The sequence below is a fragment of the Sparus aurata genome, chromosome 9 (assembly GCF_900880675.1).
Source record: "Sparus aurata chromosome 9, fSpaAur1.1, whole genome shotgun sequence".
In the NCBI taxonomy this organism is placed as follows: Eukaryota; Metazoa; Chordata; class Actinopteri; order Spariformes; family Sparidae; genus Sparus; species Sparus aurata.
The window spans coordinates 11,582,691-11,596,548 of NC_044195.1; the positions used below are offsets into that span (position 1 = coordinate 11,582,691).

General features: G+C 41.2%; 1 protein-coding gene across 4 annotated transcripts in view; it reads left to right on the top strand.

Moving 5' to 3' along the window:
* The window catches only part of cerkl (CERK like autophagy regulator), a 38,703-nt gene that overhangs the window by 11,229 nt on the left and 13,616 nt on the right, over positions 1-13,858 (top strand). For all 4 annotated transcript variants that reach the window (XM_030428464.1, XM_030428466.1, XM_030428468.1 and 1 more), the window contains exons 3-5: positions 1,684-1,914; positions 9,471-9,602; positions 10,360-10,423. In XM_030428464.1, the coding sequence (XP_030284324.1) occupies positions 1,684-1,914; positions 9,471-9,602; positions 10,360-10,423 (427 nt within the window). The remainder of the gene's footprint in view (positions 1-1,683; positions 1,915-9,470; positions 9,603-10,359; positions 10,424-13,858) is intronic.

Here is a 13,858-nt window from a genome sequence, read left to right on the forward strand (position 1 = left end):
TGTCGGTCTGACAGTCTGACAACAACACAGGTCCTTCAATCAACTAAATAAAGAGAAATGTCCCACACAGCAACGTTACATGACCAAACAACAGTAAGGTAGAAACTGTAACTGTCTTTGGCAACTTATATGAGGAAAAAAATACAGCAGCTGTATGTGGAGAAGTGTCCGTCCTCCCGCCTGTTCTACCGACTCTTCGTCACATTTGTGCCTGAAAAACAGCGTCTGTCACCAGCAAAAAACTTTTGCTCATCAAGTGTTTGTTGTAGAAAAATCACCGCGACGGTCATCCCTCCCAACTGAGACTTCAGTGAACTTTCCCCCAGAACACAGCCTCTCTCCCCGCTAGTGACAGTCAGACAGCATCCAGTTTACTGATGGTGATTATTTAATCATGTAATTTAGAGCGAAAAACATAACTCTTTCACTTTCCAGGATGTTTTGTGGCTCAGGGTCTCAATCACGACACATTAAAACAGCATCCTTATGATTATAAACTATCTGCAGGTTTAGATTGACAGGAGGACACCAGGGAAACACCTTGAAAACGTCATCATCATGACATCTACCGTCATGCCTCTTTAGGAGCTGCAGCGCTGGCTTTCTGCGTTACACAGCGTTTGTCTTTAAGGCAGAGATGCTTGGCTCTGTGCGAACGACCAGCGGCGGAGAATTGGCGAACCACCACTGCGGCAATAACGCGGCGTCTCTGTGTGACTGTGTGGCTATAGTTAATCCTGACCACACCAGTTGGCTTCTGAAAAGCAGCATTGTTAAAGAAAAAGTCAAACATATTTTGGTAATCCTGGTGTCGTCACAGCTATGAAATGAAAATGACTTTTAAAGTAGCATTTTAACATTTTGCGAAATACTTTTTGGGGGCAAATCAGATGAGCAGATGTTTATCAGTTTCATCTTTTTGCTTCCAGATAGGTCCAGGACTATTTAGCCTAGCTTAGCATAATGACTGGTTTCAGAAACTGTTAGCCGTGCTCCATCAAAGGAGAAAAAAAAAACACCTTCCAATTCCAGAGCTGTCTGATGTACATGTCGTATCTTGTTTAGTAAACAATTGTATTTATAAAAATGTAAAAAGATCACAAACTAACTAGATAGGGAGCTAGCAACATAAAAAAAAACAACCTGTCAGGGAGCTTCAGATTCTGGTGCTGTGTGGCTACTAAAGATTTTCAATTAGATGGAAAGGTTTGTAGTCTTTTTGGATTAAGTCAGCTTTTTGAATCAATTAAAAATGTGTTTTTTAGACCAAATTATTTTTTAGCCACGCTAGCATGGATGGTAACATTGGTTGTTCAACCATTTTGGTACTAGGGCTGAGCAATTGAACAAAATATTTTCGATATTGCAACATAGCCAAGCACAATATACAAATTGCAGAAGCTGCAATGAAGGTATGATGAAGGTAGAATATGCCAAACAGCATCGTAACAAAATAAAATGTGTTGAATACTTTGGTTTATTCCTACAAATTAACAGTTTTTAGCTTAAGATCGTGAGCATGGTAAACATTTTATCTGCTAGTATTGGCATTGTGAGTACATGAGCACGATTAAGCGGAAAGCAAACCTTCTACCACTGCAACAATGATCATCCATTGACTTATACATAAGAATACAGATCTTTTTCCAGGTGCGGGTGTTAACTCTTCCTCTCTCCGCGCAGGTGAGGCATGCGTGGTGCAGCCAGGTGTGGTACTGCTACAGGACGTGTATGCGGTGAAGGTGAAGCGGCGGCGAGCAATAGGTCAGCAGTCCGGAGGGGCCGTGCTCGGTGTGGCTCTGTTCTGCTGCAAGAAGAGAGGGAAGAGGCTTGAGGAGGACACGCTTCACCTCCACAATGCCTCTTCAGAGCACACACACACCTGGTACAACACTTTAAAGGAGCTGCTCGCAGGTAACACACACATTCAGATTGTCAGCAAGCAAAGCATGAATTTATTTTTGATAACCTTATTTTTTTTCCCAGGGGCAGCCTAAAACAGTTTACCAGAACATTATCTTACACAAAAGGTAAAGGTAGTAAGATCTCCAGATTTTTTTGTGTGCAGAAAGTGCATTTCAACAGTTCAACTGATGTATGTAAAGCTATGGCTACTTTTGGATGCTTTTCGTACCAAAAACCAAGTAAAATTTGTTTAGTGACTATGATTATATATTTGTGTTTAATTTGAATGAATAGATCTTTAAACTCAATTTTGGATTTTCCTTCTTTTAAAAAATCTGTCAAAAAAAGCCCAAGCTTACTGTGTGATGAACAGTTTCTCTGTGTTACACAAGAGGTGAGATACACTGGAAACATGACTCAGTACTTTTAGTCAATGAGCGTCATACTGTAAGATGATTATCACACACACACACACACACACACACACACACACACACACACACACACACACACACACACACACACTGTGCAGGTGATACTGTTATTGACAGTATTAACTGTCACGGGATACTCTCACCTGATAATCAGTCAGATAATCAGTCATTAGTCAGAGCTAATGATTAGAATGTCTGTGCTCCATCAGATGTATATCCTGGACCACCAGTCCTAGATCAGAGCTTCAAGATACAGTTTTTATAGCATTACTGATTTCCACTTCAGTGACTTGGCCAGACACTCAATTACTCAATTACACTTGTTTTTACAGATAATAGCAATTATCATTTTTTGATATAAATCTATAAATAAAACTGTAAGGGTTCAAATTAAATTGCTTATTATAACAGTTATTACCTATGAGCTTTTGCTAGCTTTTCACTAACTAGCCATACCTGTGGCTAGCTAGCCATAACTGTCCATGGACAGTAGTGGAAAAGGGAGGCTGGTTCTTCTTTGTGTAGCCCTTACAGGTGGTCACCTCATCAAAGCCACACTCCAGGGATTGATTATAATATATATCACTATCTTTTGTGATTTGGAATAAAGTCCAAACATGTAAATGTTTATTGAAAAATAGATTTTCAGATGACATTCATTCATTCTGTCATTCAGCACTGCAGTCACCCATAATGTGCATTAAGGATACAAATCGCCTTTGTCTACTGTATTTCTACAGATGGCCTCTATTGACACGATAGGAAAAAACTTGAGCGTATATTGTTATGTCCAAGGATTAGCTAGTTCTTAGCCACATGCAGCGCTACCTGCTCAGATTATAATTTCAATGTTTTCTATCAGCCTGTTGGTCACTGAGTGTTATGAGGTGAGTCACAGTTACATCAGACAATGGAGCTAATCTGCTAATCCACCGGAACAAAGTGACAGATTACACACAGACACGCCAACACACTCATTCAGCAGTACTCAGCAGCATGCTGTCAGCAGTTGAATCATGTCTGCAAGAAAGATTAGTGAAAACACTGTAACATACATGCATGTGAGTCCAGTTCACTTCAGTGTAATGAAAACCATCCTGCAGAAACTTGAAACACTACATGGCCAAATATGTGTGGACACTCAAACATTACAGCCATATGTGATAGTTGAACAGAGCTAGATTATGAATCTTGCTTCAGGGATTTGCACCCAGTCAGTCACAAGAGCATTATTGAGGTGCGACACTGATAGTGTAGTTTCAGTTTATTTCAAAGCCGCTGGATGTGGAAGGTCAGAGACCTGAATCCAGTTCATTTCAAACCAGCCTCTGCATCCTACCTCACCCATCTCACTGGCCATCAGGGTGATGTATTAGTGGCTTTGAGAATAATAAATACTTTTTAAAAAACAACTGTGAAAATCATGAAAACAAACAAAATAGCTGTCAAGAACGCACCGCAGACCAAAAACAACAGCTACTCTGGCTGTTGCCGCCAGCGCAGCTCTGTTTAGCCCCAGGACCGTGTGCTTTATACTAACATGAGCTGTTACAGGAGCTGAAGGGACCATTTTATTAGGCTCAGGGGCTATGTGCTTTGTGGTACTTGATAAGCAGCTGAACGACTGTCCCTGCGGCTGCTGCTCACTCGTTCTTTGGCTCAGGGGCTTGTGTTTAGTGCATCTGAGTTAGCAGACCGCTAAAGAGCAGGCCCAGTGGCTGTGTACTGTTAGCAGCACATCCGCCTAATTGCAAAATGCAAAGGACACTGCAGGCAGGCAAGTATTTAAGAAGACAGAACATTCAAACAGGCCGAATGAGATTATTGGATGAGCTATTGTTTGGAGGCCTGCAGCAGATTTATTTATTTTGATATATTTGATTTGATTTAATTGATGTTGATAACAGATATAAATATAAGAAAATATGCTTTTAGAATAATTTACCAACCCTAACCTTACTTATATTAGTTTGCCACTAAGTACTTTAAAAGGTGACAATATGTCAGTTGTTTAACATGTTCCTGTGAAAGAAAAATTGCATTAATTCAACCAACTTGTACCTCAGCAACTAAACAACCTCTTGACAGGACCTGTTTAATAAGGTTCTGGATGCTGGTGCAGACTCAAGTTCCCAGACGCTATTTTTCCAGGTGCACCGTAGTGGGCGGTGCCTGGCTGACACTTAACACACAAAAGAAATGTTTGAGTGCTGGGTGTATGGATTTATCTCACACACTTTGCATTTCAGGTTTTCACCGTTCCTCCAATGATGTTGACTCAAACAGAGACGTTACAAGCGATCCATAAATGAGGAGGTCAAAGGTCTCACACACTCGCCACCGTCTTCCTATCACCATGGCATCGGTCTGACACGTTATCGCTGGTCACCTGTCTGTCTGTCCGTCTGTCTGTCCATCAAACCAGATTACCCATGAGGCCCTGCAGCAAAGTCACAACTTCTTTAAGTGTTTGTCTTTGGCCTCACACACACACATACGTGAATGTCTCGCAGGTCTTGTGTCAGCTCGTGTGGTCACACTGCACTTCAAACTGTGACGGCTTTTGTGACTTTACACACCGCGGGAGAGGAGTGTGTGTGTGTGGAAGGTAAACACAGTCGAGTTTGCTCCGCTGCTGCGGGGACACTAAGCCTATTTTCCAGCCAGAGGTCAGTGTGAAAAGTGTATTGTTGTGTGAATTGTGGTGTCGCAGAGCGGGCAGTCCCGCTGCTGCAGACACCACCGCCGCTTCTTAACCTTCAGGTCCGAACATTCAGCTGCACAATGGTGAGCAGGGAGCAGACACTCTCTTTCCAGAGCGTTTTTCTGTGCTGTTTGCTGTGTGAAGCAGCTGCAGAACGCCGTGCAGAGAGTGAATGGCAGTCAGATTGACAAAAGGCAAGCAGTGATGCTGTATAGAGTCTGTTTCCATACACGCAGTCAGATGGCGGGATGGATTGACCGCAGTTGTTAACAGCACAACAGACTGACAGGCCGACGGTGGCGCTCATGGGACAGCCGTACCTAGCTCGGGGCTGTCGCGACTCCTCCCAAGTCAATTGTCTTTTTAATCCAATGTCAGTTTTATGCTCTCTTGCAGGGTTAGTCCATTTGAGGTCGGGGTGACAAATTGAAAGGTGGGCAGCAATAAGTCGGGTAGCACTGTAAAGTGTCATAAGGTCAAAATGGCGCCATTAACATACTGTATGGCCAACAGGGATGGGGTTTGATAGCAATTTATCACATTCAAATCCTTTATCAAGGATCAATCAACCAATGGGATCCAAATCCTTTCGAAACTCTTTTGAATCTTTTCAGATTTGCCTTTCAACATTTGCCAGAAAAGTTAAAAGTTGAAATGACTGAAGGATGTCTAAGAGAAATGAGAAACACTACAGTTTTTTGTGGTAGCCAAACTAATGTTGAAGCTGCAGTGAGCAAAATAATGTATGAATTGTCGTACTCATAAAAGACCCACGTCTATGCAGCAAAAGCAGAGATCTTTTGCTCCAAGAATGTTTCTTCCTAGCGCCTAACATTATGAAATAGATATGCACTTAAAAAAATGCTTTTATCAGTTGCGGTTTTGACAGTCCCCATTTTGTGTGTTTTGTCTTCAATGTGTTTTAATTGTTATTGCTATTTTCTAGTTTTTCTCTTTTTAACAGAAGAGGACGCCTCTGTAAATTGCTTTATGGCCCTGTGTGTGTGTGTGTGTGTGTGTCTGTGTGTGTGTGTGTCTGTGTGTGTGTGTTGGTGTCTGTGTGTGTGTGTGTGTGTGTGTGTGCAGCTCTGTGTTACATATTAACTGGTGTTGCTGAGAAGTCAATGAGTGTATCCATAGTGACAGGATGGATAAAACCTGTTTACCTGTAGGTTGAAATCTTAATGAGTTTGTCAGCACACATGCGTATCCCAATCCCAAACGCCCAGTTAGTATACAGAAGGTCATGCCCACTGACAACCCTCATATTTTGCACACTTGTTATGTAAAATGAAACTAAAAACAGAATGCAATTATTAAGATATGCTTTTCAGCACATATTTAGTTGAATACATTACAAAGACAAAATATGTAATGTTCAAACCGTGAAACTTTATTGTTTTTACGTAACTATACAGTCATAATGAATTTGATCCCTGCAACACGTTCCAGCAATGTTGGGACACTGGCATGTTTACCGCTGTGCTGCATCACCTCGTCTTTAAAAAACACACTATAAGCTTTTGGAATACTTTTGAAATTGAAAGTCAGCAGCTTGTTCCCAAACCCATGTAGTAATATCCTTTATGTAGTCATATTTGTCCTTGATGGAGTGCCGTCTGAAGGATTGAAGTTCACTGGCATTCAATTTTCAAGTTTTTTGGCCTTTCTCCATATGTTCAGAGATTTTTTCGGATTCTCTGAATCTTTTAAGTGTATTATGGAATATTGATGGTTAAATCTTTGAAATAAGTTCTTTCCCACTGTGTGTTAAGAAGCGTTCTGTTGGACTTTTTGCCCGTACTGTGTTTCACCATGGTGGTGGACCTCACCACATCCTTTCTTGTGAATGACCGAGTCTTACAAGGATGACCCTTTCATACCCAATACTATCACCTGTTACCAATAACCTGTTTATCTGAGGAATAAGAAGGTGTTTTTTGAGCATTCAACAACTTTCCCAGTCTTTCATTGTCCCCGTCCCCACCTGTTTGAATATAGTGAAGGCATCAAATTCAGAATGACCGTGTACTCACATTGAACATGAACAGTACATTGTTGTCTTATTTCTCTGTCTAATTGAATGTAAGATGAAAAGGATATGCAAATCATTGCATTCTGTTTTTAGTAACCGTTTTAAACAGCATCCCCACTTTTTAGAACCGGGGATGTACACTTTCCCTTTATAGCCTTCCTAGCTCAAGGAAAGTTCAATTTCCCAAAGTTCAAGGTGACATCTTTTTTGTTCAACCAAGACTCATCAATCTTATTACGCTGGATGTTTAAAGCCTCTAATTGATTACTGTCCACCGACCTCGGATGGATTCTGCACCAACATCTCATCTGTTTTTGTCAACAACATTCAGCAGCTCAGTCTTCAGTCGCCTGACAGAAACTCAACACTTCCTTGACAACGCTGGGATTGTTTACCATGGTAACGTTTTAGCAGTGCCATAGAAACCTGCCACTGGCCGAGGCAGGGAGATGATCTGATGGATACTTGATCTCTGTATCTACCTGTCGGTCTACCTTTCTTTTTAGAATATATCATCAAATTGATTGAGATAATTTCATATGAGACCAATTAACTTTTTCACCTACATTAGCTTACATTTTGGTAAGCTGGCACCATAAAAATAATGCCAAATTAGCTATAAACAATTTGTTTGCACTGTACCCATTGATACACATACAGCTATCACTAGTACATCATTATTTTGAAGAAAACTTAAAAATGAGAAAAAATTCTCAGGCAAGTATTATGAATATAAGGAGTCTTTTTTTCTGTGAGTGGTTTCATGAACATTTATTTCTGATCAGAGATAATGATAACCTGGATCTAGATATTTGGTCTCATGTTTCTGTGTTTGACTAACCTATGACTCAGAAAAATTTTGACGCTAAAGTGCACATTGTAAAGTACCTTTAATAGCCTCCATTAGCTGTGCGTCACAGTGACTGCTGCTGCTAAGCTGCGGACACCATTTGTACCCTGGGCAAACTACAATGACCAATTTCTTGTTGTTTTGAGAGCACCGGCATGCTCCTCTTTCTTTGAGGCTGTTCACATTAAGTATTGCTATCAGTCCTGAGTGATCCGATCACAACTGTACAGCCTTATGCCCTCCAATTCCCACCTAGCGTTAACATGCCTCTTGACATGCGTCTGGAGTGACCTCTTGTGATTGGATCTTGGAACAGGATTTTAATTTGCTGATTGTTTTATTGCAGTTATGCAGAAAAGGCTAAAACGTTGACAGATGCTCTGGAGTTTTTGTCTTGCAACTGGAAAAAAAAACTGAATTCCTGAGTTTAGGGACTGCTTGTAATGGCTTAAGTGAGTTCCTGGAACTGTTTTGTCCAAAGGGGCTTATTGGCCTGCAGTGCCATTCTAGCTTGGTAGCCAAGTGCCATCTCAAGCTCCTGGACACCACGGCTCCTCGTGTTATCCTTTGATACTTGTAAATCAGGGTCCAATCCAAGTTGTTGTTACATTTGGGGCTGATAAATGCAGTAGTGAAGTCACCATTGAGTCATGTTGGCTAGAGCTGGGTTGGGCCTAAATGTATTGGGGACACCAGAAAAACGATTGGAGCTTCTGGTATTGGTGGGGGTCCAGTTGAGTGGTGGGGGTGTTGGCTAACTCCTCACAGGGGCTTCTGAGAACCTGGTCAGAGCTGTGGGGCAGAGTGATAGCAGGAGTCACACTGTGTGTATGTGTGTGGGGTCATTAACAGGGCGAGGTCGCAGCCTTTTGGGAGCAGATTATAGTAATGAGCTGGATAATGGAGCTGGTGTGTGTGTGTATATTGATCTGTGCTCGTCTGGGGATTTATAATGCGGTCTCTAAATCTGCCTAATGATGAGCTGCACAGGGGGTCAGCCTGTGTGTGTGTGCGTGTGTGTGCGTGTGCGTGTGTGCGTGGAATCGATAACACACACAGACACTTACACGTCCACCAGTGATGTAACCGATATTCTCAATATTTAGCATCAGACAGCCCTCCTCCTGATGTTATAGGTGAAGCAGAGTCAATCAGGTATAGGACAAATCAAACATTTGACCGGATGAGGGTGCTAATAGAATAGTTAAATGATCACTTCAGTCATCAGGATACATTTCTTCAAGTCATTATTCTGTGAAACATACTTTTTTGTATAATCCATGTAGTAGATTTTCAGCTTTTGAGAAGCAATTGCGGGTGCTAGAGGAATATTCTTGGAATCGCATAGAAAATCTCATAGAATACTCTTAATTCCACTTAATACTGTAGTTTTTGAGATATTTCAGTTTGGACCAAGTGGGGACCAACCAAATTTGCCACACGCTACGTATGAAAACTACAGGCTGTGTTTACTATTTTATACTTTCAGCAAAACGTCATATGTATGTATGTTTGTGCGTGTGTTTCTGTTTATGTGCAAAGGGTTCAGCAGTCGGCCGAGGTATCTGAAGGTGTTCATCAACCCCAGCAGCCACAAGAAGGAGGCCGTTCACATCTACAGAGATCATGTGGCTCCGCTCTTCAAGATGGCTGACGTCCGCACTGACATCACTGGTCAGTCCTGTCACGTTTTTATTCATCAACTGATCATCTGCAGGTGTTCATTATTTTATCCCTCAGGTAGTGAGTGACAGGTGGCGAGGTCACAGTAGATTTTTGGATGATGTCACACATGTAGTTTGATAAGATAGAAGGATAGAAAATCTGTGTGGTGTGTGTGTGTGTGTGTGTGTGTGTGTGTGTGTGTTTGTGGAAAGAGAGAGGGAGAGGAGGTCCAAAGGTCAGAGTTAATGGAAGTCCCTGGTCGCTAGGTAACCTGATACAGGGGGCGGAGCTTAGCCCATCTGTTGAGACAGGGGGAGACGACCTGCTCCTCTCCTCTCTTTTCCTCTCCTCTTTCCCCTTCTTTCATCACCTCCCCTTTTTTCATCTCTTCTTCCGACTGTCTCCTCTCCTCTCTTCTCCCCTCCTCTCCTGTATTTCCTTCTGCCTCCACTTCTCTCCTCCCTTGCTCCCTCTCCCTTCCTCCCCTTCTCCTCTTTTCTCGTGGTCCCCCCTTACTTCCTCCTCCTCACATCTTCTCCTTTCCTATACTCTGCACTCCTCTCCTCCTCTCAGCAGATGGTGTGATATCCGTTGTCCCACTTTTTTTTGGCATCCATCGAACACACACTTGTGTACATGTGACCACACACATCCATGAGCACTCTGTCTCTGCCCTTCTTAATGTCTCTCCATCTGTTTCCCTCTCTTTTTCCTTTTCTCTCCTCTGCCCCTCTCTGTCTCTCGCTCTATCTGTCTGTCTCTCCAGTGACAGAGAGAAAGGGACATGCCCTCTCAGTGATGAAGGAATGCAAGCTGGATGAATATGATGGGTAAGTTTTCCCCTCCCTCTAACAAATCCCTGTCACTCCTGTGATTTCAAATTGATCATTTACTTTTACATTTATTCTTTTGCTCTCCCAAGAAAATAGTGATTTCATGCAACAAAGCTTGCAAATCAGCAGAAAATATATGCAGAAAATAGCACTCATTCTTACAATGTGATGTTATTCTTTCATGTACTCGATCTCCTGCACTCAGTACACTACACTATACACAACAACAGAAGACGGCTGCTGCTTGGAAGCTGATTCAGTTATATTAACATAAGTAGTTTAGTATTTGCAGTAGCACGGTAGCGCTCAAAGCATGTGAGCAGAGTGAAGCGGTGAGAATTTCTGCTCCTCGCTTATGTAGCTGGTCATTCACCCCACTTGCCGCTCAGCTTCAGGCCGTTCCGCTCATTATAACCATGCAGATCTCCTCCCGCTCCACTCAAATCGCTAACCAGCAGGAGCGATTTATTTCGTAATACACTGGGATACATACTGGGTCAGGCTTGCTCCGCACAGAGTGAGAGAAAAACGATAGTTCAGTGTTGATTATTAGTTGAAACTAGGGTGATTTCCGGTCTGAATGTCTAAGGCCTCATCTCACTTTATTTTCAACAGTCTTACAACATCAATATGTCATAAAACACACATTTTAGTAATTATTTAGATAATTTGTTCAAGGTAATTCTCCAAAGTCTTATTGCACTGGCAGGTGAAATGTGCTGTACACAAATACGCAATGTCTATCAGGACAGACTAGTGAATGAAGTAAAGAAAATGTTTATAACAGCAGTTGATATGGGATATATTACAGCAGAAAGTCTTTGGTGCTTAGACTCTACAACAAGATTTTGTGATCGAGGGGTGTTTGACCTGATCAGCAGCATGAATGAACCAGACACTGGTGGTGGTGGTGGTGGCTGATGGGGCAAATGCGCAAACCAGCAGCATGAATTAACTAAAGGCAGGGACACAATCATGTTTAAAAAGACAGCAGCAAGATGAACAGTGAAGTTGCGTTATGCCTAGCTGATGTGAGCGGCTGATATCAATTGACATATCAATAATTGATTGTAACGACAGGCAATTATTAGTAAGCATGTGTGATAGGAGTAATTAAAGGATGGTATCAGAAATAAACTAAAAATTGAGCATGCGAAGGAGTAGTCTTCCTGTCTGAACTTTCACTGGAGCTTCATTTCAACACATTTAATTAAAATGGTAGTATATGTATATACATATGTATAGGAAGGCTGTGAGCTGCCAATAAAATGCTTCAAGGACATTTTAAAGCGAAACTCGCACCAAAATGTAACCTAGGCTTCTTTTGTGAATGTACCAGAGTCAAACCTTCGTGCAAAAGCATAATTATGACGAAAGAGGCACTTTTAAGATTTATTTTTGTTTTCGGATCAAACTCATTTTGAATGGGAGTGCTACGGGCACTTCTACGCTAGCATCAAAAGCGCTATTTTAAAAACACTAAGAAGGCTCGACACAACATGAAACTTTGCTCGTAGTATCACCAGAGTCTCTACACATGAACACGAGCATTGAGAACATAGTTTGTGTACACAGAGTTTACTAAAAAGAGAGTTTTTGAACTACTCACGTTAGCAGTAGCTTGTTCCGAGGACAGGTAAGGTGGACCACTACTGTCTTACAGCAACAGTGCAACGCCCTATCTCACGTGACTTTTCCAGCTTTTTATTTTAGTATTGTTTCTTATATGAGGCTCCTTTTTCAACTTCAACTTTTTTGCTAAAGACAAAACAACAGATTATCCGTGTATTTATATGGAACTAAGCTTTAGGAGCGGTTCACCTTAACTCACCTCCATGTTAAGTCGCATTCGGAGATCAATACTAATGGCTTTTGTGCAGACCTGAGCATTGCCTGCATTTAAATGTAAATAGTTACATATAACTTTGTATATTTTTCAAATTTATGCACATATTTAGCAAACAATTTATATTTGCATTATAAGTAATAAAAAATGGTTTGTTAAACATATTTGTGGTTTTCACAGTAAAAAATCTAACTTTTTCTGCACGGATTCTATGTTTTTTTGTGATTTTAGGTCCATTGTGTTAATACAGTATGTCAAAATAGAAAAATAACTGTACAGTCACACATGTGAGGTTGTGCTGAAAATAATCGCACAAAGTAAATAGTTTTTAAGGTGAAATATAATGGCAAAATCAAAAATAGTCAAAAACGGCCAGTTATACCCTGGAATATTGGATTTCACAACAAACCTAAATATCCCTGATGTCCCACCTTCAAACACAGCCTCATTTGGCCATCCATGAAAAAGCTACTTAACCTCCCACTTTTCTATAGGAATACATATTTCCTACGGGCACTGCACTAGTAAATGTAAAATAAGACATGGCGCTTACTGCTGTAAAACGCATGCACAAATACAATGAGTTGGTTGAAAACTCTGTCTATGGATCAGTTTTGAATATTTTCAGTTGTCCTGTTTGAAAGTTAACCAAAAATTAGTCACACTAAAATTTGCACCTGATGATCACATACATGTTTCCATGCTAAACAAGTGAGGCTAAAGCTAACGTTACCCAGGCTACAAGTCAGCATCCTGACTAGTTGATGATCCATGTAGAGGATGTATGAGGAGAAATAGTTAATTCTAAGCAGAAAAAGATTAAGATCAGACAGTTATTGTCAAACAGTATTGTTATAGTATAGTTGGTTAGTTATAGTCTAACACATTGAAGCTCAGTGAAGTTCAAGCTATAAAAAATAAAGGCCCAGTGTTTACATTAAAGTGGAGGGTAATGTTCATGACTATACTGTGACCTCATCCTTACATAACAGACTTAACTGAACCAGATAATTAAATAGCATTTTACTGTCAGAGGCTGACACTAAAGCACACTGACCCAGACTGATTAGAGACACGCACAAACACACACACTCATACACGCAGACAGGTGAGGTCAAAGACCAAACGTCTAAACGAGCTGGAAATAAAAAATCTATTTGACATGGAAATAATGTAATGTGAGATAATGCAACAACAACAACAATGGCTACAACTACAATCCTGATCAAACTCATTATTATCTGTGATGGTCTATGTATCTATATGGTGTGTTTCTGTGTGTGTCTGTTCCTGTTCATGAGCGTGTGTAAGCAGCTTTTGTGCTCAGCCCTCATAATGCTTAATGTGCTTAGAGAAGATTAGCTTCGTTGCTAAGCTAGCTGCTCAGTGTGTGTGTGTGTGTGTGAGTGTGTGTGTGTGTGTGTGTGTGTGTGTGTGTGTGAGTGTGTGTGTGAGTGAGTGAGTGTGTGTGTGAGGCTGCTCAGGAGGATTTGGTTGAAACCTACATTTGCCAATTAGGCTGGCTGTCACCGTGGTGACCGGAGCTTCAGGTAATCCCATCCACAGGGGGAGGGGCGGAGTCTGTT